The sequence below is a fragment of the Oncorhynchus masou genome, chromosome 6, assembly GCF_036934945.1.
Source record: "Oncorhynchus masou masou isolate Uvic2021 chromosome 6, UVic_Omas_1.1, whole genome shotgun sequence".
In the NCBI taxonomy this organism is placed as follows: Eukaryota; Metazoa; Chordata; class Actinopteri; order Salmoniformes; family Salmonidae; genus Oncorhynchus; species Oncorhynchus masou.
Window position 1 is genome coordinate 51,862,894 of NC_088217.1, and position 27,280 is coordinate 51,890,173.

Sequence of the window (27,280 nt, forward strand, 5' to 3'; positions counted from 1 at the left end):
CAGTCTGACAACTTTACCAAAATTGTTATATTATTTTGCATACAAGGAGACATGGTTCTCGTATTTAGAAGACGAATCCGACGGTCTAAAAAAGGATTACAATAGAGCACAGTTCGTAATTAATTCAATGTTGCCATCAATCGAAACGATTACCACTTGTCAGTGCTCTTGTTCCAGCTGTGTGAAGAACGGGACCTCTTGAGTCTTTGCAACCAGACTCAAACTACAGCGCAACACTAGCCAGTCCATTGGACAGCAATTGATATAAGCAAAGACAACTATCTAGTCAGATCCAGAAGAGTAAAAAGGAGCTGTAATGAAACATCCTTTCAACAATGCTAAACATAGTAAATTAGCTCCACCGGGTCGCTTACCTCGTACAGTGAGACACCAGGGAGGTCCTAATGGCAAAGGGGTAGCCGGGTAGTCTGCAGTACTCTACAGCTTAATTCTGGTAGAATGGCCATGCCTGTGGGAGGAAACTCATGGAGAGGGGTCAACTGCATCTGCAAAACATTTACTGTAGGTTGAAATCAAATGAAGGGGCCTTGCTTCAGAAGTTCGACCCAAGATGATGGTAGACTGAAGAGCCCACACAAACTAAACAAATGCCTGAGTTTCTCAATTATTATTTTTTTTTTTTACTGACCGACACCCAAGTTTGGTATGAGGGCGAGCTAAAGCAAAGTCTGCAATAGAACAGCTTGTTAACCTAGAGATTGTACAAGTCATGGAATTATGCTCAGCATTCACAATGAAGTCCACATGAATTGGTTGATCAATCACATTTAATATTTTCTGTACAAAATGAGAACGCATACCATACAAACTGTACATTTATAACATGCTGACAAAATACTATTGCCACAGCAAAAAGGGGGGGGTGGGGAAAGAATGTGCCTATCTTCAAATTCTTACACAATAAAATATATACAAATCATAACCTACATAATTCATAGTTTCACATTTCTCCAATAGACAAGTCCTTTCTCCGTTTTCCTATTCTCTAGCAGACCGATGACAACGTGACTGCACTCAGAAATTCATCCAAAGAAACGCAAATCTTTTAGCAAAGGAAGGCCCTCCCTCCAATCCCCCTTAATAAAGCATGTAATCTCTGCAACTTCCCAATGCTGCCATTACAATCCCTTTATCTCAAGGCGTCCGTTTATGGATGAATGTAGGGAGAGATGTTAAGATGCCCGGAGACAGTGAATTCCCCCACACAGAAACCCAGGGAACATAGCACCAGGTCAGTAGGATATGGTTGTTCTGAGGAGGCAGGTATATTTGGCAAATCACTCCATTTCAGTGAAGCGGGCAAACATGGCTTTGCGGACAGCGTCTTTGTAAGTGTCTGAGGCAGACAGGCCGTAGCTGCTGCCTTTGGTTCCCAGACCAGCTCCCTTCGCCCTCAGCTGGGCCTGTAGGGAGGTGACAGCAGGTCTGAGATAAGTAAAGCCGTTCAACACTGGCACATTTAAAAAAGAAAATAGATATATCATAAATAAAATATATATATATATAAATAATTAGGTGGGGAGACAGGCAAGAGGGAGAAAGTGGTTAGAGTGTACCCAAAAATGTAACCCTGGTCTCCGGTGCATATGTGAAGGAGAGTGTTACCACTACAACGTGGTTCTGCACTTAAACAAGAAAATTTAACAGACTTCATTGTTTATGAAAGATATCTTCACAGGTTTTGCTTTTGGGTTGAAGCAGCACTATTCAATTATTTTAACTGGATGAGATTCACCTCAATAGGTGCAGTGATGCCCTGCTGGTTGCGGCCCAGACCTCTGCCTTCCTGCCATCCCATGGCCTGCAGCATCTTGTTCCCAATGTTGTCACTGTTCAGACCGTCTTTGGTGGGTTGCTCATAGTTACTGCAGAGGAGAAGTGGGAAATGACAACACAATCATTGTTACAATCTCACGTCACAGAAAATCAGTGTACATTTATAACATGCCGACAAAATAAATAAAATATATACAAATGATTGGGTAACAATGATAATAAGAGTAAGCATGATTATAGCACAGTAGCAGCTTACACGACTGGTGCTGGCTGTGCTGTGAATTTCTTCTTTTTGGGTGCTGGGGGTTCAGGGATGCCGTATTTCTCTCTCCTCTCCGCAGCCCGGTCTCTGTACTTCATCTGTTCACAGGGAGGGAAATAGGAAATTAATGTAGAAACAAACCTGACAACAGGGTTTCTATTAACCAAAAGTCAATCAGTAACATTAGACCAACAGTCTTTATGTCCGAGTCTCACCTCGGTCTCTTTCCTCTCCAGCTCTTCCAGCTCAGCCTCACTCAGCTTAGATCTGCGGTGGACCTCCAGGTTTTGCTGGGGAAAGACGACAAGTAAAGATTAAGACCCCGTCACACTGAATTCATACATAAAACAAGCTCCAAGGTTCACATAATAGATGTTCATTTTTATAACAGTTTAGTGAGTAGACTAAAGTGGGGTTCTTCCTGGGCGTCAGGGATCAGCACCTTGTGAAGGTCAGAGAGCTGCTGGTGGCGCACCAGGCCGTCCTTATTGGGGAACTGTCTCCTACACAGCAGGCAGGCCATCTTCTTCCAGTCTGTAAGCTGATCCTGGCCCTGCTCACCACCATCGCGCTCCGGCTCTGCTGCACCCCCCTCCTCTGGGTCACTGTCCCCACTGTAGGCTGCCACCAGACCAACCTGGGGAAGGACACAACCAGATAGTTTAGCATCCAACCAAGTAGGTACCATACAAGACCGGAAGATAAAATGTATGATCTGTCATTTCAGAGCTTACATTTGAGTCTAGTATCAATAGCTTACCTTGGCTGAGTTGGTTGGGGCCTGCTCCTCCGGGCGCTGCACTGCTTCTGACATGAGCATTTCCAAGCTTCCAGCCTGCTGCAAAGTCACAACACTAGTCACGCCATCAAGTCAAAAGTGTCACTGGATGAGTCCTCTGTAGCAGCGTTTCCCTGAACTCTGTCCTCGGGACCCCAAGGGGTGCACGTTTTTGGTTTTTGCCCTGGCACTACACAGCTTGATGATTACTTGATTATGTGAATTAGCTGTGTAGTGCCAGGGCAAAAACCAAAAACATGCACCCCTTGGGGTCCCGAGGACAGAGTTTGGGAAACCCTGCTCTATAGGATTCCAGCCATCATGGATAGACCTAAAATGGCTACCTTCTTCTCGAAGAGTGTGAAGCCTGCGTCGGCGGCCGCGGCCTCTTTCCTCTCCTCCTGGCTGACGGGCTGGAAGCTGCTTTTGAAGTTCTCCTTCTGCTTGTTCAGACTCTTCGCCCAGCGCTCCATGTCCTTAGCAATCTGGAAAGAGCATGACAACTCAGTCAAACTACACACACTTTAATACAACACCCCTTGACGGCAACAAGAGTTATGACATTGTCCTGATACCAACAGAATGTAGAGACGGCAACACCCCCCCCCCCGTTTTCTCATATACAGCTGTACCGCCTTGACATCTGAAGCGATCCCGGTCTCCTCTGCGTACCTGTTGAGCAGTCTTGCTCTTGGGCTTCTCTTGTTTCCTCTCCTTGGATTCCTTAGCCTCTTTGCTGGCTGCTGCTGCGTTTGCCGTCTGCTCAGTTTGGTCTGCGGCTGAGGCAGGGACGTACGTCTGCTTCTCGCTGTCCCAGTACAGGTACTGCTGTGTTTGGGAATTATAGTAGTACTGGAGGAGAGAAGGTAACTGTCAAGAACACATACACCCACATACCTCTTTCAGTCAACTCATGAGGCATGGTGGAACCATTCAAAATGGCAACAGAAAACATTGACCGGTATGTGGGTACTTACATGGGTATTTGGGTCGTAGTAGAGGCCAGTTTCAGGGTCGAAGTAGTAGCCCGAGGACTCGTCATACTGGTAGGTGGAGGTGTCGGGAACAGCTGGGGATGAAGATAAGAGCATGGAAGATTACAAACAATCAAAAACCTGGCTTGAATAGAGTAGATCATTTTACATCTGAAAGCATTCCACTAAGTTATGTTTCATTCTGCACTGGAACTTGCAGAGCCAGTTAGTCAGGAGAGGGAGGCTCCTACCAGTGTCTGTGGCCAGTCCAGAGAGTGTCGCTGTTGCTGTGGAAACCGGCGCTGTAATGGTTGCAGCTGCAGAGTGAACTCCGGTCTGTTTTGCTTCCAGTTGCTGGGCCAATTGCAGTGCCTGCAGAGACAATTGGCCATTGTGGGGAATCTTTAGGGCGAGCATACTGTCTGTGGTGCAGTAAAGGCGATGGTGTGTGTATTGCCAGCCCCATAGGTTAAAATACAGAGACTCACCTGTGTGGCAGTGTGACTGATAAGTCGGGGTTGGTAGACCTGTGCAACCTGTGAGATCACCACTCCTGTAGCAGCTGGGGCCGCTGTGAAAAGACACCCAGGCTTAATTACACGTGTTCTCCTCAAACCAGAAGGCTGTTAAAAAAAAAGGCATGGACACTGAATGCAAACGTTGCCTCTCACCTCCCAGTATTCCGTTTCCCTGGGAGAGGTCTCCTGCTGCCTGCTGGTAGTAGGCCTGGTAGTCCTATCGACACAGCAGGGCACAGTCAGTCACACAGATTGAAGCGGCAGCGTCTGCAATGCATCCCAGGTATTTACAGACTGGGGTAACCATCACCGTACCTGTGTGTAGGGAACGTAGCCCTCCTCTAGGTAGCTGTACTCCGACAGCTGTCCTTCAGCACCCTGCTGTGGCTTGGAAGGAACGCACCGACGGTTAGAAGGTGCATCGGGAAAACAAAATGTCACCGGTGACTGTGAGGAGATGTGGGTTTGTGTGCGTTTACCTGGCTGGAGGACCACTGGGCAGCAGCGATGGCTGTGCTGGCCACAGAGAAGGCACTGATCCGGTTACAGTCTGGGAGCAAGAGATCCCTGAAGAGACCAAGGAGAGTAGAGATTAGGGAGACATCTCCATCTCTATGCCCTCTTGAGGACATCATCCACTGGAATTATGCTGAGAACACTATAACCCTAACCATTGACACCTCTTAAACCTAACCACGGACACCGCTGTGACGGGACACTCACTTCCTGGCACTCTTGGCATAGTCCACACCGATGGTCTTCCCATCCAGCTTGAGAGGAGGCTGCAGTCCTTGTAAGATAGTTAGGAGCTGAGAAGCCTCCTGTGATGCAGAAACAACAAAGCACTTAAGACTAAACACACTCACTTCACTGACAGAGAAAAGTTCATACAGACTCAAGTAAATCAAGCCAAGGATGAGAAGCACCAGTTGACCATTAACAATCGAAAAAGGGGAACGTCACTGAAGAGACAGAGGTTGCTCTGTAAAGAAACTCAAAACCATTTTTTTTTATGTTGAGAGCTCTGCTGAAAGGCTGGCATACCAGAGGGGAGGAAAGCTGTACGAAGGTGAAGCCTCTGTTCTGGCCCGTCTGTTTGTCCTTGATGAGACGGATGTTGCTGGTTGACAGGTTGGCGTAGGGGGCCAGGGCAGTCATGATGGCCTCCACAGTGGTAAGGGGGGCGATGTTCCTAAGGATGATCGCTGGAGAGGACACACACATTCAGTATAAATGATCCCATTGGCTCTCAGACCCTCCTCAGGTCATCTGACAGGACTTATTTTCATGACGGCGGAGGGGTACTCACTGTCGCCGTAGTAGTCTCCGCTCTGCTGGGTCTCTCGGACTCCAGTGGTGTTGGTTTCACACTCTGTTGGGAAAAGCAGGAAGAATGAGAGGAGGGCATTAGCGTCGCCTCGCCCTCAGTACCCATGACAGAAGCCAGGACACGAGTTAGAAAATGTTCCTGCTCCACAGGGATTTGACATCCTCGCTATTCCACCTGTCAATTCTCACGTACGTTTTCAGCTAAATCTGGTTTGTTCACAATACTAAGAAATATGATTAGTCAGGGCTCTACGTGGACATTTATTTATTTATTTTACAAGGAGCACGTGCTCTAAGTTTTAAAAAATGTAGGCGCACGCAAAGAAATTTAGTAGCACAATGACAAATATATATTTTTAAATTCCAGGTCGCATATCAAAATATTTCGGCACATATGAGAGTAGAATGGTCGCACTGTAGAGCCCTGTATCTGTATTCTCTACTGCGCCTGCACCTGTGCGTAGTCCCATGGCATTGTCTCAGGCCATCCAGATGGGTGCAAGCAGTGGCTTCCTGATTCAGGAACTACTTACCAGCTTTGGATGCTCCGCACCTGAAGCACTTCAGCCTCCTCCGGAAATTGTACAGGCCGCACTGCAAGCAACCGGTCACATTTTTTATTGAAAATACAGCTACTTAGGTCCAGGACACCGCTGCCTCAGATGAATAGCAAACTAAAAGCAGTGCAGCAACGGGTGCTTACCTGAGCCAAACGCTCACACTGGCAACTAATGCAATCAGGCATTCCTACACCTAATAATGTGCTCAAAGTCATTTGGCAGGAGCTCATTCTGGACTATAAGATAACAATTGATTGCCTAACATTGTAACTACAGCATTTCAGATAGGAGTGGAAGGGGGAAACAGTGTAGGCAGGGTGGGATATGGAGTCAAGCCACAGCAGAAACTTACAGTGTTGCAGAGCCAGTCTTCAAACTTGTGCCGGGGGTTGCTGTAGTGCATGGCCACACTCTTGCCTTGGATGACCAGGAGTTTCTGTAAGAGGGGGGACAAAATGTTGGTCATTTCAAGTTCTTGGCTGGTGCAGGTCTCACTCTAGCTGCACCCAAAATACAAGCAGTGTTGGCAAGGAGGGAAGGGGGAAAGGGACCCCCGGTTGGCGCTTGTGTCAAAGACAGATGGAAGGATGTGTATGTGAGCTTGTGTACAGAGGGTTCTTAAGGTGTTTGGGACCCGAGTGTCCAGACTGAGCCGGAGCAGAGTGTATGCTAACATGATAGAGATACTTTGATCGGCTTCCCTAGAACCAGGGATATGCTTCCAACAGACAAATTAAATTTGCTAAGAAGTGCAGCATGAATCAATAACTAAAAAGAAAAAAAAACATCAACTGACAAGTAAGTGCTCAAATTTGGAGGACAGTAGGCTAGGAGCCAGAATTCCTTATTTTCCCCGATGGCCTTTGACTATCTTTTATCAGAAAAATGTCTTCCTGAGTTATCTTACCAGTCAGATTGCAGGGTACTATAATCTCAAAATGCTTTAAGGTAAGTTTCCGTTAAATTAGGCTACATGGCTCAATTCTATTGACGTCGAACGTCTTAAAACCTTAGTCTTACACCCTGAAAATATGGGGGGAGGGGCGGTGAGATTAAAGAATTATCAGTGAAAGGTTAAATAAACCCCTAAAACCATGCAGTCTTTATGGATACCATATTAAGATTAAAATATAGTATTCTCCAACTAAATTCCAACTTAAATCCACATTTTCTTCAAATATTTTTTGGTTCTTATTCAGTTCACTTTGGTTGCCATTTGGTTCTCTTTTTTTTTCTCTCCCAGATCTCCAAGGTAAAAACTAGACTTGGCGATTGTGAAGCAACCTGATTGGTCTCCATCCATCGGGTAGCATCTTGCAAGTGATAAAACTCCACGAAGGCGAAACCTCTGCTTATACCTAGAGACAGCATTCAAATATAGACGGGAGGAGTGTTAGTCAGAGTCCATGGGCACAACATTCAAACTCTGTCACAAACTGCTTCAGGACCCAATATGGCAAACAGTGGGCCCTTCATTTTGGGTTTTGCCATAGCAAGAAATCCTGCAGGATGACACTGGAACGTGCACCCTCAGTGTGCCTATATGCATTATTTTATTCTTTCATTTGAAACAGCGCTTGACTGGCTGATGCTCTTACTTACCTTTTCGCTCCACATCTTAACAGAACGTAAAAGATTGTTTCTTCGCTTTTGACATTAATTCATAACAATTTCAGATTTTTTTTTATGTTGCTATGGCAAAACTGAAGCCAATTGAAGCAGATTGGCCCTGTGGTCAAAGATGGCAGGGGAAAGGAGGGACTCCGTGGAACGCCTGGGTCTCACCTGTCCTCTTCTTCATCAGCCGGACATCTATTGGCTGGGGTCCCTCCAGCTGGTCCAGGGCAGCTCGGATCTGGAAGGCACAAGAACATTTAAATCCGTCGCCCTCAGTTCCTGCAACACGCTTTAGTTGACATTATACAGTTGCTAACGTCTCCTTTAGTTTCACTGTATAGTCTACTCTTCTTTGCACAAACTACATTACTGACCCAGTGGTGGGTCTACAGCAGAGAGAGAGAGGAACTTACGTCTCCCTCTGTGACGTGAAGAGACAAGCCCCGGAGCATGATGGTTTTACTTTCCTTCTCCTCCCCTGGATCCCCCCTGTAGTCCTGCTCCGGGTAGTCTCCATCAGAGTGGTAGCCTTCTTCAGCTCCATCGTTGTTCCGCCGCTTCCTGTCTCTCTGCTTGCGCGGATAAAACAGCGTGGATCAGTGTATTCTCCTAGTCGTCAACAAGATTGGTTTTGGCTGCACTCCCTTGCCAATTCATGTCACTGGACGTCTGACTCGGAGCACATACCTCTGGACTGCCTCTGTTCCCCCGGTGTTCCCCTCCATCGTAGCGTTCGATGCGTCTCTCTTCACCCCAGCGCCGCGTGACGTGCTCTCGTTCCTGGTCTCCTCGCTCTCGCCGCTCACCCCGGCCCTGATTGTTGCCGCCGTATCTGCCGCTACGCTCTGTGCGACTCACCCTGTGCGCACACAGGCATAGACACAGTCAAACGCAGATCTAATTTTGACACACTCAAGGAATAACGAAATAGTTTCCAATGTAATTATATGGCTCAAGATAACCTCCAAGTACTATGATTTACAATTTTAACATAACCCTTACAATTATGTTTTTTTCAAGCAGAAACAAATCTACTATTGCATTGTTGTGTGGGATTTAGTCTGTGTTATCTTGCAAGTCACTCTGCTTCCTTATACTGTGAATGCCACTGAAACTCTTCCTAACGCCCTAACCAGTTTATATCCTGTGCAAGTCACACATTCCTACATCATACTTCAGTGTTCATGTCCCTGGTGTTTTGTATGGGCTTAACCATTACATCAAATTCATTCGTGTTTATGGATGAATTTACTTCTGCCAGATGCTAGGGATGTAAAGAGTCACCGATATGCATTGGTCCCCGGTTCAAATGATTAAGAAATGAGTGCATCAGTCCGCAGGACCCAAAACAGATCCAAATGTAGCACGCATCGGTCAGAAAATTGATTAAAATGTTACGAATCGCCAGTTCACTAGCATTCTTTTCATTCTCCAAAAATGACTTACTTTCTACCTTCCGAAAACACCTAATCTTCAGTGTCGAACTGAGCATGTCATTATGTTGACAATCGTTGATCTACAAGTCATTTTGGATGCCGAACAAACACAGGCTATATCAGTAGCCTAGTCAAACTGCGCGCTGTGCGCACTAGCCAAGGGGGGGGGGGGGGGGTAGGCCTATTCTTGCATTCAAATGTTTGTCAAATGGCTGCTTGCACAATGTAAGGATTAGATAGACCGATTATTGGAGGACCACCATGAGCAATACTTTTGCTTTAAACAATCAGTATATATGGTCCTTTTTAGATAGGGTAAAGTTGATTATTTCATAAAGAGAACTGAAATCACTTTTGCTACACGCAAAACTTCCAAACGGTCGAAACAATTCAATTATGAGACCGGAGTGAAATCCAAAGTTGTGCTACATATTCATTGGCGATGTCATGTCTTTTTTAAAAGATAAATATTGATACATTACTAACACTTTTAATCTGAAAAAATGTATTAGTGGGTGATGGTGATTTCAGATGAAAAGTGTGTGTGTGTGCGGGGGGAGGGGTAGATGCCCAGTTTATCTTATCGCTCAGCTCAGGTGCCTACATACACCATAGATGTCAATGGTGGAAAAACAACCCAGTTGTCATACTTGGGTAAAAGATAGCTTCATAATTAAAAAAAAATACTCAAGTGAAAGTCACCCAGTAATATACTACTTGAATGTCTAAAAGTATTTGGTTTTAAAGATAAAGTATCAAAAGTAAATGTATAAATAATTGAAAATTCCTTATATTAAGCAAACCAGATGCCACCATTTTATTTTTTTAACAGATAGCCTGGGGCACACTCCAACACTAATTTACAAATGAAGCATGTGTTTAGTGAGTCCGGCAGTATAAAGGCATTAGAGATACCAAGGATGTTCTCGACAAGTGTGTGAATAGGAGCATTTTCCTGTCCTGCTAAGCATTCAAAGTGTAACAAGTACTTTTGGGTGTCAGGGAAATGTATGGAGTAAAAAGTTAATTATTTTCTTTAGGAATGTATTGAAGTAAAAGTAGTCAAATATAAATAGTATAGTACAGATACCCCCAAAAAAACAGCTTAAGTAGTACTTTAAAGTATTTTTACTGAATTACTTTACACCACTGATAAGACATCATTTACACACATGCACAGAAGTCAGCTCAGACAGATACAGCTCAGAGGCCCAACTCATGAACTCCATCAGCATCAGATTTTAATTTAGAATGGAAAATTAATGTGTTTATGCAACAAATGTTGGGGCACCAAATCATATCGCACCAAATTGCATCGATTAATTTCTCTCATCAAACAATCGCACTGAATCCTTTTAAACAAACATTTTGTGTATCGGAACCCATGTGGCTATCTAGATATGTATCAATTCATGTTGAACGGGGAAAGATGCACATCCCTCCCTACCAGATGTCTTTCATTGCGTTTTTAAGGGGGTAGAGTTGTTTACTCTGTAGTGCTAGTAAAGGTGGAATGGTAATGTAAGCAATACATAGTGTTATAAATGTTATAGCTAGTTAGCGAGCTACTTGCCAGAAGATACAGACCCTACTAAAACGCTTTTTTTTTTACACTAACCAAACAAAGTAGGCGTCAAAGGAAAACCTGAACCTAGATCCCCCTACATATTGGTCTTGACGAGGAAAAAAACAGAAAAAAAAACTGTCAGGGTAGATTCTCCTCTGCACTGCTCAACCAATCCAGTAAAATGTGGAGGAGGGGGTTAAAGATGGAGTGTCGCCTTGTTAAGGTTCAAACGCGTAAGTCGCTTTTAAGTGCCTTGCTCAAGGGTACTACAGACGTTTCACCTAGTTAGCCCAGGGATTCGAACCAGTGACCTTTCAATTAATGGCCCAAAGCTCTCAACCACATGTTGTTACCAACCTTATTATAAATGACAAAACGAAACATTAAAAAATATAAATATTCAGTGTTGTGTAACACTGTAAATAGGAATGCGTGGTTTTGGGTGGATTTTTCCTATAATGTAACGATTGTGTTCCGAACTCAGTGCAGTTCACTAAGGTTATATTGTTATGTTAATTTGTTACTCACCGCTTATCAGCTCCCATTTCAATGGTTGTCACGACTATCAAAGATTGGGGGGGGGGGGAAGAGAACATTTTTATTACTTTCACGTCAGCGAACTTAACTAGCTATTTGGCTTGTCTGCTAGAAGCAGAAGCTATATGGTGACTCATTAGACAGTATTCTATCATTGCTAAAGTTACGTTATGGCTAACGTTAGCTAGCTAGCTAATGACCTAACGTTACGCTTTAAAACGAACCATCTAGTTAGCTCAATAACAAACGGTAACACAACTGTACAGAAGCATATTAACTCACAATTTAAAAATGAAGTAGGAGATTCCCGATGATAATCTGTTTGCTAAATAGGTTTTGCAAACAATTCAAGTACTTTCACATTTCACATGAAAAATGGTTGTTGGTCTTCAGCACCTTCTTCTTCCCAAGATGCTTAGCGGCCTGGTACGTGGTAAACAAAATCACAGAACAATGAGCCAGATGTTTCACAGGATGTATAAATCTGAAGCATCCGGTTGGTATTTCCACTCACAACCACATATGGGGATGAGGAAGCCCAGTGGGAGAAGATAGATCGAGATGGATTTTGGCCAACATTCTGCACATTTTCTCATCGATGACACATTTGAGCTCAATAGAGTTTCTGTTCCCAAAACTAAAATATGTTATGAACAGTGGACAAAGTTTTGTAGACTTTACCCTTTGCCAAAGTTGTAAAAAAAATGGCGTCGTTTAGGGGTGCAAGGGCAAGTTGAGTTAGTACACACGCGCACTTCAAAATAGGCGTTCCCTAATGGCAAATGCAAATATATGCTAGATCGCGCCAATAAGATCTCGCTAGGTCGTGCATGGCTCTGCCCGCCTCCTTGATTGTTTTGCCCAGTATGATTTATTTGCGCCCATTGTAAATGACAGGTTGTGGTTTATCTTGGGTTGTAAAAATAAATTAAACACTTTGACAATGTTTTCTTCTTCTATAGTTTAATGACGTTCAAACACATTTTACGTGTAATAAGCCACCTACTGTATGGGGAGTAAATACTATCAAACAAAGTTGAACAAATAAATAAAAAGATACACTGACAGGGGGATGTTTTTTATGTGGGGGATACATCTTAATTCAGTTTTCTCTGCAATGCTTCGGCTGTTAATTCCTGCAGACCCAACAACCTTTCAGCCGCACGTACAATTATGTCCCCTCTACAACTTCTTGTTTGTTTGAGCAGCGTAATAAACACCACAAAATCCAGGTATCAGTATCCCTCAACTTTTGAGCGACATTCTGAACAGGCTGCCATCCATAAATATAGACTTGGTTTCCTCTATCGTAATCGCTCCTCTTTCACCCCAGCTGCCAAAACTAACCCTGATTCAGATGACCATCCTACCCATGCTAGATTACGCAGATGTACTTTATAGATCGGCAGGCAAGGGTGCTCTCTCGTGGCTTGATGTTCTTTACCATTCGGCCATCAGATTTGCCACCACATTCTGTTAAAGGTCCCCAAAGCACACACATCCCTGGGTTGCTCATCTTTTCAGCGACTGGAACGAGCTCAATAAACACTCAAAGACTCAATCATGGACACTCTTACTGACAGTTGTGGCTAATTTGCGTGATGTATTGTTGTCTCTACCTTCTTGCCCTTTGTGCTGTTGTCTGTGCCCAATAATGTTTGTACCATGTTGTGATGCTGCCATATGTTGCTACCATGTTGTTGTCATGTTGTGTTGCTACCATGCTGTGTTGTCATGTGTTGCTGCCCTGCTGTCCTAGGTCTCTCGTAGTGTAGTGTTGTCTTGTCGTGATGTGTGTTTTGTCGTATATGTTATAAATATATATATATATATAAATATACATGAGGCCCATTATCAGCAACCATCACTCCTGTGTTCCAATGGCACGTTGTGTTAGCTAATCCAAGTTTATCATTTTAAAAGGCTAATTGATCATTAGAAAACCCTTTTGCAATTATGTTAGCACAGCTGAAAACTGTGCTGATTAAAGAAGCAATAAAACTGGCCTTCTTTAGACGAGTTGAGTACCTGGAGCATCAGAATTTGTGGGTCGATTACAGGCTCAAAATGGCCAGAAACAAATACCTTTCTTTTGAAACTCGTCAGTCTTTTCTTGCTCTGAGAAATGAAGGCTATTCCATGCAAGAAACTGAATATGTCATACAACGCTGTGTACGACTCCCTTCACAGAACAGCGCAAACAGTCTCTAACCAGAATAGAAAGAGGAGTGGGAGACCCCGGTGCACAACTGAGCAAGAGGACAAGTACATCAGAGTGTCTAGTTTGAGAAACAGACGCCTCACAAGTCTCCTCAACTGGCAGCTTCATTAAATAGTATCTGCAAAGGCCTCCCGGGTGGCACAGTGGTTAAGGGCGCTGTACTGCAGCGTCAGTTGTGCCATCAGAGACTTTGGGTTTGCGCCCAGGCTCTGTCGTAACCGTCCGCGAGCTTAGTGATGACCTTGTAGGTCATTATGGTGTTGAAGGCTGAGCTCTAGTCGAAGTCGCTGGCTTGACCTTCATAATCCATGTTTGTCTGGAGTCCCTGCTACGTAGTACATAGTCACTTTAATAATGTTTACATACATATAGATACTTTTGTACCTGTTTCCTCCAGCATCTTCACAAGGTCCTTTGCTGTTGTTCTGGGATTGATTTGCGCTTTTCGCACCAAAGTACGTTCATATCTAGGAGACAGAACGTGTCTCCTTCCTGAGCGGTATGACGGCTGCGGGTCCCATGGTGTTTATACTTGCGTACTATTGTTTGTACAGATGAACTTGGTACCTTCAGGCGTTTGGAAATTGCTCCCAAGGATGAACCAGGCTGGTGGAGGTCCTCTTTTCTGAGGTCTTGGCTGATTTCTTTTGATTTTCCCATGATGTCAAGCAAAGAAGCCTCCAGTGATGATCTATGGCACAAAGCCTCCAGTGATGATCCATGGCACGAAGCCACCAGTGATGATCCATGGCACGAAGTCTCCAGTGATGATTCATGGCATGAAGCCTCCAGTGATGATCCATGGCCCGGAGCCTGCAGTGAGGATCCATGGCACGAAGCCTCCAGCATTGATCCGCGGTCCGCAGCCTTCAGCGACTGTCTCCAGTCCAGAGCCTCCAGCGACGGTCCCCAGTCCGGGGCCTGCAGCGAGGGTCCCCAGCCTGGGGCCTGCAGCGAGGGTCCCCAGTCAGGGGCCTGCGGCGAGGGTCCCCAGTCCGGGGCCTGTGGTGAGGGTCCCCGCACCAGAGGCGCCACCAAAGTGGGGTGAGCCAGAGGTGGAGCAGGGTCTACGGCCCGCACTGGAGCCGCCACCGAAGTAGATGCCCACCCGGACCCTCCCCTATAGAGTCAGGTTTTGCGGCCGGAGTCCACACCTTTGGGGGGGTACTTTCACGCCCTGACCACAGAGAGGCTTTTATTCTCTATGTTGGTTAGGTCAGGGTGTGACTAGGGTCGGCATTCTAGTTTCTTTATTTCTATGTTTTCTGTTTAAATGTTTTGGCCCGGGTATGGTTCTCAATCAGGGACAGCTGTCTATCGTTGTCTCTGTTTGGGAATCATACTTAGGCAGCGTGTTTTGCCACCTTAGTTGTGGGTAGTTGACTTTGTTAGTGGCCTGTATAGCCCTAGTAAGCTTCACATTCGTTTTGTTGTTTCTTGTTTTTGTTGACGACATTCATAATAAAAATACATGTACGCTCACCAACACTGCACCTTGGTCCGGTCATTTCCCTGACGACGTTCGTGACACTTCTGACCCATTGGAATTGTGATGGTGAAGATGGCCCTGCTCATCCTCCCAGGGAAGGTCTGCCTGCTCTCCTTCCAGAGTGCAAAGAACCTTGCTGGACAACACCCTATCGTTCTCTGCAAACATCAAAGCAGTGACTTGCTCCTGCAGGTTCATGCTCTACAACATCCGTAGAGTACGGCCCTACCTCACACAGGAAGAGACGAAAGGTCCTAATTCAAAGTTTTTCCATGTCACCATGCTCCTCTGCACACTTCACTGACTTCCAGTCGAAGTTCGCATCCACTACAAGACCATGCTACTTGGCTACGGAGCAGCAAAAGGAACAGCCCCTCCCTACCTTCAGGCAACACTCAAACTGTACACCCCAACCCGAGTACTCCGTTCTGCCACCTCTGGTCTCTTGGCACTCCCACCCCTATAGGAGGGCAGCTCCCGCTCAGCCCAGTCCAAGCTCTTTTCTGTCCTGGCACCCCAGTGGTGGAACCAGCTTCCCCCTGAAGTTAGGACAGCAGTGTCCCTGCATCTTCCGAAAAGAACCCTACCTTCTCAAAGAGTATATCTTTAAATAATTGCACAATGTTCTCCTCTACACTGTTTCAGGCTTGTAGGAGACAAGGTCTAACTGAAGCCTTGCAACCGTGCAATGGAGGATATTTCAGCACTAGTTATTTCTACACCTTCTTCTCTTGATCAGTCCAGCACTCACTCAGTCACCCACAAACAAAGCTCCAATTTGAGGAACACTATTTCAGGTATAGAGATTAAGGAAACTTAATTACTAACCTATAACAAGGTTATGTTGAGTTCATTTGAAACGCCGTTCAAAAGGCAAGAGGAGTAAAAAGGCATAAAAGGGATTTTGCACTGTCAAGCAAATCCAAAGTTCCATCCCCTAAAGATCAACTTGAACTTCTAGGTCAGTATGACCATTTGTGATGATCACACACGGGTGCTTATTTTTCATTTCGCCACATTAAACAAAATGTATGTTTAAGGTCAGTACTTGTACTAGTTTAGAGACACAAAGTGTCCCCTGAAAAGGGACTTCAGATATCCAGCCTCTGGAGGATCTAGTGGCTAAACTGGAGTTTGAGAATAAGCTGAACCATGTGTGGTGATTAGGACGTAGAAGTGGAGCTTCTATCACCACAGACAGTACGTACGGCTGCCGGTGTGGCCATGAGGTGGGGGTAAGTTGGTGGAACGGGGAAAAAAAGGAGAAAAGTGGAACATATTATAAGTAAATATGGAATGGAGGAACGCGCAAGCATTCTGGAAGATCTGATGAAGGAGAAGATGGCAGACAGGGAAAAAAATGGGAACATGTTTTGAATGAATACAGAGGAAACTGAACGTGACGAGAGTGAGGATGAATTTACTGTGATGGCAGGTACGGTGCAGACCGCCGAGTTTGAGCCTCGTCCTGATGATGACAAAGATGAATCTGGAGTGAGATATTTGGAGAGAATGGATCCTTGCCTTCTGGCAGATCCATATGTGGTGTCAGGTTGGGTGGAGAAGAGGTTGGGGAATGTTGGGTCAGTGAAAGTGACTCGAAGTGAAACCGTATCGTTTTATTTTTTTCTGCCGTCCATAAGGAGCATGTGCTCCACACCATGTGACTGGGGAGAAGAACTGTGACTTGCTTTCCTCTCCGGAGCAGGTCGCCGTTGAATGGATTGAACTGGAGTAGTGTTAAATGTTGAGGAGGATTAACTGCAGTTTAAGATTCCCAGTGTCTGTGATGGCTGCTGTTTGTTGCGACGTAGACCTGGTGGAGAGCGTGGAGAAACAGAGAAGACACTGTCTCTACTATTGAGTTTTGATGCGGAGTCTTTACCAGATAAAGTCAAGTTGGGATGTGTCAGTTATCCCGTGATAGCTTTTGTCCCGAATCCATTACGGGGTTTATTTTGGTGTCAAGCTTATAGTCATGTGGCAGCAGTGTGTAGGAGGGAGATTCTGGGATGTGACAAGTGTGCAGGAGGACATGAGACAAAGGAATGTGTAGTATCGGTGGGAAAAGTCGTTTTTGTAAACTGTAGGGGTACCCGTGGTGCTGGTTTCCGGTGAGAGAAATGCAGGTTACCAGGATCAGAGTAACGCAGAAGGTGTCGTATGCTGAGGCAGTGAAGAGAGTAGTAGAGGAAGATGGGTCCATGGTGAGGGTTCATTAAGAGTATCCCTGTTAGTAGGCCGAGGCCAATAGAGAGTGATAGGAATAACGTACTTCAGTAAGGTTGTTCTTTTGGCGGTCATGGCCATTGGTTGTCAATTGTACTGCAGAAATGGAACGTAAATCACAGAGGATAGATGTGGTGGCAGCTGCGAAGAAAGTACTTGGGTGTACAAGATTTTACTGCAGAAGAGTTACAAGATGTTTTGAACGATAATGTCTTGTCCTCCCAGGCTGCTGGCCTGGAGTAGGATCAGAAAAGGCCAGAATAGTGGTGAGGTTTTAATGTGTGCAGTGTTAGTTGGTAAGACAGTTTTTCACAAAGTGTAATGAATTCATACTACAGAATAGTAGACTGATACACAGTCAATACAGTAGGTGGCGGCATGCCCCTATAATACATGCACCTATAATACTTGAGTCCAGTTCATAAGAGGATAACTACATGTTAGAAATTGTGTTAGAAATGTAGCGGGAGTATGATCTTTCTGTTAATTACAAAGACTTCTTTCGTCATTGAGAGGTCCCTTATTCGGTCACAGCTGAATGACTCCTCAGGAAAGACTCAAACTGTGCTCAGAATGTAAAACAAGCCACTTGTAGTGAATTGTTTGGTGACTGAAAACAAGGCAATATAAAATATCATGTTTCTTTGTGAAGGGACATGTATGCACCACAAATTCAGTGGGCCTATATATAATTTATAACTAATATTAAAACTCTTTTGATTGTACTATAAAACTTTGCTTTGTTGCAAAAACGGAACTTTGATTCTACATCAATATTCAACCTGTCAACTGGCAAGCTTAATTACTCCCAAATGAACTCATTTCTGTAGAGTTGCATTAAAAATAAAGGAAAAGCAAACCAATAAACAATTCCATAAAATAATATTTATTTTTCTGCTCATTGCAACACATTGCTGTACACTTACAGCAAAACGTTTAGTTAGCTACTGTAACTCTATATTACAGTACAGCATTAGCACATTTCAAGGTGTGCTTTGTAAGAGGCTCTATTTGTTTCGCCCGTTAGTGAGAATGCTGTACCCCACATAATAAATCTACAGTCATTTACTGTCTATTTTGCTGCCTGTAATTTATTGTAGTTCAGTATCAGAATACAGTACCATACTGTATTTTTGGAATCTAAAAACCTTTTCCTGTAAATCTGCAGTAATTTTCTGTCTGCTATGCTGCCAGTAATTTACTGTAATTCAATACCACCCCACAGAATAGGGGTACCATACTGTAATTTTGGAGCGCCAACAATCTTTTCTGGGTGCATGGTATTGTTGTGGCTTATTAACAAATTGAGGAATGCCTTGTAAGAAGCTATACTTGTTGCACCCATTAGTGAGAGTGTTGTACCAATTTAAGTGATATGTGGTAGTAGTTCCCTAACAACTAAATGCATACAGAGGACAGATCGGTGGCAGCAAGTCTCAAACCTTTAATGGTTCAGTGTTTAGCAATGTCCGTTTGATCCGTTTCTCCCTGCAGTCTCTGTCAGTTTAGAAGACTTTGTTGAGGCCTCTACAAGTGCTAGTGATATAAAACGCCAAATATTAATTGGTATGCTGTAAATTATAATTACATATTGTCACGCCCTGACCTGAGATGTCTCTGTTTTCTTTATATTTTGGTTAGGTCAGGGTGTGACTAGGGTGGATACGCTTGTTTTTGTATTGTCTAGGGGTTGTGCATTGTCTAGGGTTTTTGTATGTCTAGGGTTTTGTAGGTCTAGGTATTTGTATGTTTATGGTGGCCTGATATGGTTCCCAATCAGAGGCAGCTGTTTATCGTTGTCTCTGATTGGGGATCATATTGAGGTAGCCATTTCCCTTTGGTGTTTGTGGGTTCTTGTCTATGTGTAGTTGCTTGTCAGCACTCATTTGTATAGTGTCGGTGTGTTATTTTGGTTAGTTTGTTCCGTGTTCATTCTTTTAATAATAAAGAATGTGCGTAGAGCACGCTGCGCCTTGGTCCGACTCATACGACGAACGTGACACATATTCACTGTTATATATATATATATATTTTTTTTTTAATTAAAATACAATTTAATGTTAAAGTACTGTTTAGCTGTATATTTACCCCAGGCATTCTGTAAATTCAGGAAAAATTGACTTTGAGGGGAAAGAATCGCTGGCTCATTAACATATCTCGATGTGTGCCTTTGTAAGTGGCTATATTTGTTGCACCCATTACTGAGAATGCTGTACCAATGTAACTGATATGTGGTAGTTGTGCCATAACAAGTTAATGTATATAAAGAACAGATGTCACGACTTCTGCCGAAGTCGTTGCTTGGCGTTCGTTCGAAGGTCTTCGAGCCATCATTGATCCATTTTTCATTTTCCATTGGTTTTGTCTTGTCTTCCCACACACCTGTTTTCAATGCCATTCATTACCTGTTGTGTATTTAACCCTCTGTTCCCCCTCATGTCTTTGTTAGAGGTTGTTTTATTGTCAGTGTAGTTTTATGTTGTATGTTTATGTTGCGCGTCGGGTCCTCGTACCCATGATTGTTTATGTATGTACCTTTTAGTGTTATGGAGCATGTTACGTGGACTTTATTAAAAGACTCCATTTTACTCTCCATTTGACTCTCCTGCACCTGACTTCCCTGCCACCTATACACCTATGCCTGACAACAGATCAGAGTGTAAGTTGGTCTTAAACCTTTTAACACACTGTCAATCAGGCCCATGACTGACCTACTAATAAATTAAAGGATGGATAATTGTTAATTGTTATTTGATTGGATGCATTTTTTTGGGGGGGGGGTTGATTTGAATAACTTAAGTTTTGATTGATTATGTATTGTTTGAAATGGTTATTATTTTGAAGTTTTTAATTAAATCAGATTAGACATGTAATGAATTTTGGAATAACCAAATTGACCTTGAATGGTTGAATATTAAGCCATGCCCCTTTGATCTGTTTTTTCCTTGTAATCACACCCAGTTAAGAAGCTTTTGTTTAGGCCTCTAAAATTGCAAGTGATATAAAACACCAAATAATTATAAATATGCTGTAATTATACAAATACCGAGCATCCAACCTGCTTGCACAGATCTCATATAATTACAGTAAAATACCAACATGATTACAGTAGCATTTACTTTCTTACAGTATAGCAGGCTAATTTTACAGTATTGTAAGGTCGTTGCTCTGCATTTTCCAGTAACTTACAGGATGCTGGTGGTATTACATGAATGTAATACAAAAACTAGACAGTTTTTCTTTTTTCAGGATTAAAGAAACTCTGGCTTTCAACTTACTCTTGAAAGTTGTAATAACAGAATGCACAAGGTGTCATTTCCAAATTGGGTAGTGCATCATCAGTTTTCATCTTAGAGAGCTACAGTGCCTTCTGAAAGTATTCAAATTCGTTTTTCCCCTCATAAATATACACACAATACGCCATAATGAAAAAAGCTAAATCAGGTTTTTAGACATTTTTGCACATTTTAGAAAAAAAAACTATACCTTATTTACACAAGTATCCAGACCTAGAAATTGAGCTCAGGTGCATCCTGTTTCCATTGATCATCCTTGAGATGTTTCTACAACTTGATTGGTGTCCACCTGTAGTAAATCCAATTGATTGGACAGGATTTGGAAAGGCGCACACACCTGTCTATATAAGGTCCCACAGTTGACAGCGCATGCCAGAGTAAAAATCGAGCCATGAGGTTTAAGGAATTGTCCCTAGAGCTCCAAGACAGGATTGTGTCGAAGGCACAGATCTGGCAAAGGGTACCGAAAAATGTTTGCAACATTGAAGGTCCCCAAGTGCACAGTGGCCTCAATCATTCTTAAACGGAAGAAGTTTGGAACCTCTAAGACTCTTCCGAGAGCTGGCCGCCCGGCCGGAACTGAGCAATCGGGGGAGAAGAGCCTTGGTCAGGGAGGTGACCAAGAACCTTATGGTTTCTCTGACAGAGCTCCAGAGTTCTTATGTGGAGATGGGAGAACCTTCCAGAAGGACAACCATCTCTGCAGCACTCCACCAATCAGGCCTTTATGGTAGAGTGGCCAGACAGAAGCACATCCTCAGTAAAAAAGCACACCTAAAGGCCTCTGACCATGAGAAACAAGATTCTCTGGTCTGATGATACCAAGATTGAACTATTTAGCCTGAATGCCTGTCAGATGTGTGCGTACTGTTAGCGAAGTCAGGTGCAGGAGAGCAGAGATTTGTGAACAGGCGCACACTTTATTTAGGCAAAAGTGCAAAACGCGCAAAACAGTCACAAGAATTATGTTTAACAATAAACATCTTGGTGAAAAATAACACGGAAAAAACAAGCCAGTCTGGCACGTCAACAATACACACGTAAAACAAACAATCTTACACAAAGACATGATGGGGAACAGAGGAATAAATACATATAGATTGATTGGGGAATGAAAACCAGGTGTGCAAGGAAACAAGACAAAAGAAATGGATACATGCAATATGGAGCGGCGATGGTTAGACAGCCAGTGACGTCAACCGCCGCCCGAACAAGGAGAGGAGCCGGCTTCGGTGGAAGTCGTGGCAATACCAAGTGTCATGTCTGGAGGAAACTTTACATCATCCCTGCGGTGAAGCATGGTGGTGGCAGCATCATGCTCTGGGGATGTTTTTCAGCGGCAGGGACTGGGAGACCAGTCAGGATTGAGGAAAAAAATGAACGGAGCAAAGTACAGAGATTCTTGATGAAAACCTGCTCCAGAGTGCTCATGACCTCAGACTGGGGCGAAGGTTTACCTTCCAACAGGACTATGATCCTAAGCACACATCCAAGACAACGCAGGCCTGGCTTGGGGACAAGTCTCTGAATGTCCTTTAGTGGCACAGTCAGAGTCCAGACTTGAACCAGATCGATTATCTCTGGAGAGACCTGAAAATAGCTGTGCAGCGACGCTTCCCATCCAACCTGAGAGTTTGGGAGGATCGGCAGAGAGGAATGGGAGAAACTCTCCAAATACAGGTGTGCCAAGCTTTTTGAGGTCATACCCAAGAAGACTAATCTATGATCGCTGCCAAAAGGGCTTCAACAAAGTACTGAGTAAAAGGTCTGGATACCTACATGAATGTGATATTTCAGTCATTATGGCATATTGTGTGTAGATTGATGAATGAACATTTTTTTAAATCCATTTTAGAATAAGGCTGTAACAAAATGTGGAAAAAGTCAAGGGGTCTGAATACTTTCTGAATGCACTGTATAACTTGTCAGAAATGTCCAGATCAACTAACCCATGTCAGCTAATGTTTTTTTGGCTAGGTTTTTTTGGCCCATGGAATTTGTTGTAATGTTTGAGTCACTCAAATATTACATGACTACATATTAGAAGAATTTGTTGTAATGTTTGAGTCACTCAAATATTACATGAATACATATTAGACATGGCAAAAATGTATAGAATTGCAATAAAATGACCTTTAAAACCGCACAATGTTCTCTGCACCGTATGACAAAATGTGTAGAATTGCAGGAAGTAAGTGTTGGAATTTCCACAATGCTGGAAGGGGGGCCTGAGTTTAAAAAGTTTGGGAACCCCTGTGCTAAATGACCAAAATGTAAATATGAACAAATTACAATTTACATAGCACACTGCTGGCTATAATCCCTCAAACTATTTGTATTTTGATCAAAATTGGCCTAGTTTAGAATAATACCCAGGAGTGTGCATTGCAAGTAATCATTTTTACATTTTGTTCATTTAGTAGGAACTCTTATCCGGAGCGACTTACAGTCAATGTATTAAACTAAGGTAAACAAGAATATACCAGTCATAGCAAGTAAAACATATTTTTACCATTACTGAGAATGCTTTAGTTAAATGGACTACTTAAGTATATAATTGTATTAGAAAATACAAAATACATGTATTCTAATTCTGTTGCAAAATAGGCTAAGTGAATTGTAGTTCAGGCCAGTGAAATACAAATGACAAAATAAGTATTGAATGTATAGAAGTACATATCAAATACATGTAACAGAAATACTGCCTGTCATTGGCACTGTAAATATGCAACCGTTTACCACTGTGCGTCCAGTAATGCACAGTAAATTCTACATTTACATTTTAGTCATTTAGTACAGTGGCACAGTGAATGTACAATTTTGAAATGAGTGCATCATCAGTTCCTTTTATCATGTTAGTAATTGCATACCTTAGAAAGCTATTTATTACTTGTCAGAAATGTCCAGATCAACTAGACCATGTCAGTTAATAATTTTTTGGTATTTTTTTCAGCCCATAGATAGTTGTCATTTTTTTGTCACTCAAATATCACATATCACATGAATACACATTAGACATGGCAAAATATATAGAATTTTAAGAAAATTTGCTTTAAAACCGCAAAATGTTGTTTCCACCCCATGACAAGTGTGTAGAATTGCGGGAAATAAGCTTAAAAACGGCAAAATTCTATCCACCAACAAAAGGGGTGTGAACAGTTTGTGTCATGAATAGTGCTTGTGCCCATAGAAATAGACATGGTGCATGTGCACGCCTGCAGGGGCGGTACGGGATGTTCCCCAATGCTGAAAGGGGGGCCCGAGTGAAAACGTTTGGGAACCCCTGATTTAGAAGACACTCTTATCCAGAGTGACTTGCAGTTAGTGAATTCATCTTAAGACAGCTAGCTGGGACAACCATATATCACAGTCATAGTAAGTACATTTTTCCTCAGTAAGTAGCTACAGTGCCTTGCGAAAGTATTCGGCCCCCTTGAACTTTGCGTCCTTTTGCCACATTTCAGGCTTCAAACATAAAGATATAAAACTGTATTTTTTTGTGAAGAATCAACAACAAGTGGGACACAATCATGAAGTAGAACGACATTTATTGGATATTTCAAACTTTTTTAACAAATCAAAAACTGAAAAATTGGGCGTGCAAAATTATTCAGCCCCCTTAAGTTAATACTTTGTAGCGCCACCTTTTACAGCTGTAAGTCGCTTGGGGTATGTCTCTATCAGTTTTGCACATCGAGAGACTGACATTTTTTCCCATTCCTCCTTGCAAAACAGCTTGAGCTCAGTGAGGTTGGATGGAGAGCATTTGTGAACAGCAGTTTTCAGTTCTTTCCACAGATTCTCGATTGGATTCAGGTCTGGACTTTGACTTGGCCATTCTAACACCTGGATATGTTTATTTTTGAACCATTCCATTGTAGATTTTGCTTTATGTTTTGGATCATTGTCTTGTTGGAAGACAAATCTCCGTCCCAGTCTCAGGTCTTTTGCAGACTCCATCAGGTTTTCTTCCAGAATGGTCCTGTATTTGGCTCCATCCATCTTCCCATCAATTTTAACCATCTTCCCTGTCCCTGCTGAAGAAAAGCAGGCCCAAACCATGATGCTGCCACCACCATGTTTGACAGTGGGTATGGTGTGTTCAGGGTGATGAGCTGTGTTGCTTTTACGCCAAACATAACGTTTTGCATTGTTGCCAAAAAGTTCAATTTTGGTTTCATCTGACCAGAGCACCTTCTTCCACATGTTTGGTGTGTCTCCCAGGTGGCTTGTGGCAAACTTTAAACGACACTTTTTATGGATATCTTTAAGAAATGGCTTTCTTGTTGCCACTCTTCCATAAAGGCCAGATTTGTGCAATATACGACTGATTGGTGTCCTATGGACAGAGTCTCCCACCTCAGCTGTAGATCTCTGCAGTTCATCCAGAGTGATCATGGGCCTCTTGGCTGCATCTCTGATCAGTCTTCTCCTTGTATGAGCTGAAAGTTTAGAGGGGCGGCCAGGTCTTGGTAGATTTGCAGTGGTCTGATACTCCTTCCATTTCAATATTATCGCTTGCACAGTGCTCCTTGGGATGTTTAAAGCTTGGGAAATCTTTTTGTATTCAAATCCGGCTTTAAACTTATTCACAACAGTATCTCGGACCTGCCTGGTGTGTTCCTTGTTCTTCATGATGCTCTCTGCACTTTTAACGGACCTCTGAGACTATCACAGTGCAGGTGCATTTATACGGAGACTTGATTACACACAGGTGGATTGTATTTATCATCATTAGTCATTTAGGTCAACATTGGATCCTTCAGAGATCCTCACTGAACTTCTGGAGAGAGTTTGCTGCACTGAAAGTAAAGAGGCTGAATAATTTTGCACACCCAATTTTTCAGTTTTTGATTTGTTAAAAAAGTTTGAAATATCCAATAAATATTGTTCCACTTCATGATTGTGTCCCACCTGTTGTTGATTCTTCACAAAAAAATAGAGTTTTATATCTTTATGTTTGAAGCCTGAAATGTGGCAAAAGGTTGCAAAGTTCAAGGGGGCCGAATACCTTTGCAAGGCACTGTATCAGCAAGGTCAGAGCGAGTAGGGGGGGGGGGGTAAAGTATCAGTGTTAGTTCACAAAAGCTTTTAATTGATTTATTTTGGGGGGAGATGTGGTACGGAGGGGGGGGGGGGTATTTAAGATTCTCTTTGAAAAGGTAGTTTCAAATGTTTTCAGAAGATGGGCAAGGACTCTGCTATCCTCGCTTCAGGGGGAAGCTGGTTCCATCATTGGGGTGCAAGGACAAAGAAGAGCTTGGACTGGGCTGAGCAGGAGCTGCCCTCCCATAGGAGTGGAAGGGTCAAACCAAGGTTCTTTGTATTCTAAGAGGGGCACACCGTGGAGTTGTCAACCGTGATGGAAATACAGAATGTTGCTGTTGTCAGGTATTCCAGTAATATGCTGTATATTTGTGTTGCAGTAAAGGTTCTGTAAATCTGCAGTAATTTACTAGCTTCTGTGCTGCCAGTAATTTACTGTAAATTTACAGTAATCTACTATGATACTAGGAATTTACTGTAAAAAATTACAGGATTTTTAAAAACAGTGTGGTCTTTGCTATACATGAGTAATACACTACTGTTAGATTCAGGCCTTTACAACTTTATTAAAAACCCTTTACAAAAAAGGCTTTAAGGAATGTCTTCATTCAGTAGAGTCTAAACAACAGCAGTGTCCTGCGAAGGAGAGCAAAGCCAATTGAAACAAATGCAGCAGGCATATTCCTTAGGAGGCAGAGGCTAATAGCAAAAGCAGTTAGTACCAGAGAGGGGATATTGTAATAAAATATGAAGCAAATGTGTGACTGTAGATGTGTGACTGGGGAGTGAAGACACTGTGTGTTATCCCTGTGGTCAGGCTCTCTCCATCCTTATCAACACCAACACTGTAAGAGCTCTGCCTGAATTTATTTCACCTTGAGGAGCACCTTAATATATCCTCAATATCACTTGTAAGGTTCCCCACCAGGACCGACCAGGAACTTCTCAAAGTTCCAGGAGATGTCATTCCTGCAGACAAGGCTCCACATGATGAATTTTGGGTCGCCCATGAAGGCCATGGAGTCACCGCTGGGGAATGTCAACTTCTCCTAGAGCTACACAAACAAGGCGCGGGCATCCTCCCCATTCACGTCAGTGGGAATTTTGGCTCAAAGCCATTTCATGGGTCTATATACTTCAGGAATGTAAGGATCTCATCATTCTTACAATTCTCCTGTTTAGACAATCAAAATCATTAAATAATCAATCGGTTTACGCAATTATCTTAATTGAAGAATGATGGCAAGACCAGAAAAACAAAATTTTGTGTTAAATGAGTCCCAAAAGTATCACACAGATAGAGTTTAACAACGGTGTTTATCACCATGGAATGCGTTTCCAATCTACAATGTTGCAACAATTTGGCCAAATTACCTTTGAACTCTGTCTGATAGGTGACCACGATTTGACCACTACATTCAAATATGGAAAGAAAGAATGGTCTGCAATGTTTCAATCTAATTTCTTAAAGGTCATGAACAGACAAAATCATGTTTTCATGAAATTGAGTGACATATGTATGAAACCAGATAAAAGTATGATCACCAAAGTATGAAAAATGATTTTTTGCCTCTACATTGATATAGTTTGATCATAAAGTTACTGGTTGCCTCCCCCATGTCAA

The 27,280-nt window shown here is 43.0% G+C and overlaps 1 protein-coding gene across 6 annotated transcripts; it reads right to left on the bottom strand.

Annotated features, from left to right (window-relative positions):
• Positions 1-770: 770 nt before the first annotated feature.
• On the bottom strand, positions 771-11,812 carry LOC135542248 (RNA-binding protein 5-B-like). Of its 6 annotated transcripts, none has more exons than XM_064969080.1 (25): positions 11,658-11,812; positions 11,367-11,400; positions 8,523-8,694; positions 8,249-8,404; positions 8,004-8,073; positions 7,503-7,576; positions 6,571-6,654; positions 6,192-6,252; positions 5,639-5,701; positions 5,374-5,534; positions 5,053-5,150; positions 4,809-4,896; positions 4,645-4,716; positions 4,483-4,546; positions 4,300-4,382; positions 4,063-4,183; positions 3,815-3,906; positions 3,510-3,689; positions 3,182-3,322; positions 2,820-2,894; positions 2,502-2,696; positions 2,275-2,349; positions 2,054-2,157; positions 1,757-1,886; positions 771-1,424 (listed from the first exon to the last, which is right to left on the bottom strand). In XM_064969080.1, the coding sequence occupies exons 2-25, from the start codon at positions 11,381-11,383 to the stop codon at positions 1,299-1,301; spliced, it is 2,502 nt and encodes an 833-aa protein (XP_064825152.1). In that variant the 5' UTR covers positions 11,384-11,400; positions 11,658-11,812; the 3' UTR covers positions 771-1,298. The 6 variants fall into 6 exon arrangements, with proteins under 6 accessions (XP_064825152.1, XP_064825150.1, XP_064825149.1 ...); XM_064969078.1 differs by having other exon boundaries at positions 2,820-2,897; positions 4,645-4,710; positions 8,249-8,407; XM_064969077.1 differs by having other exon boundaries at positions 8,249-8,407.
• Positions 11,813-27,280: the final 15,468 nt, after the last annotated feature.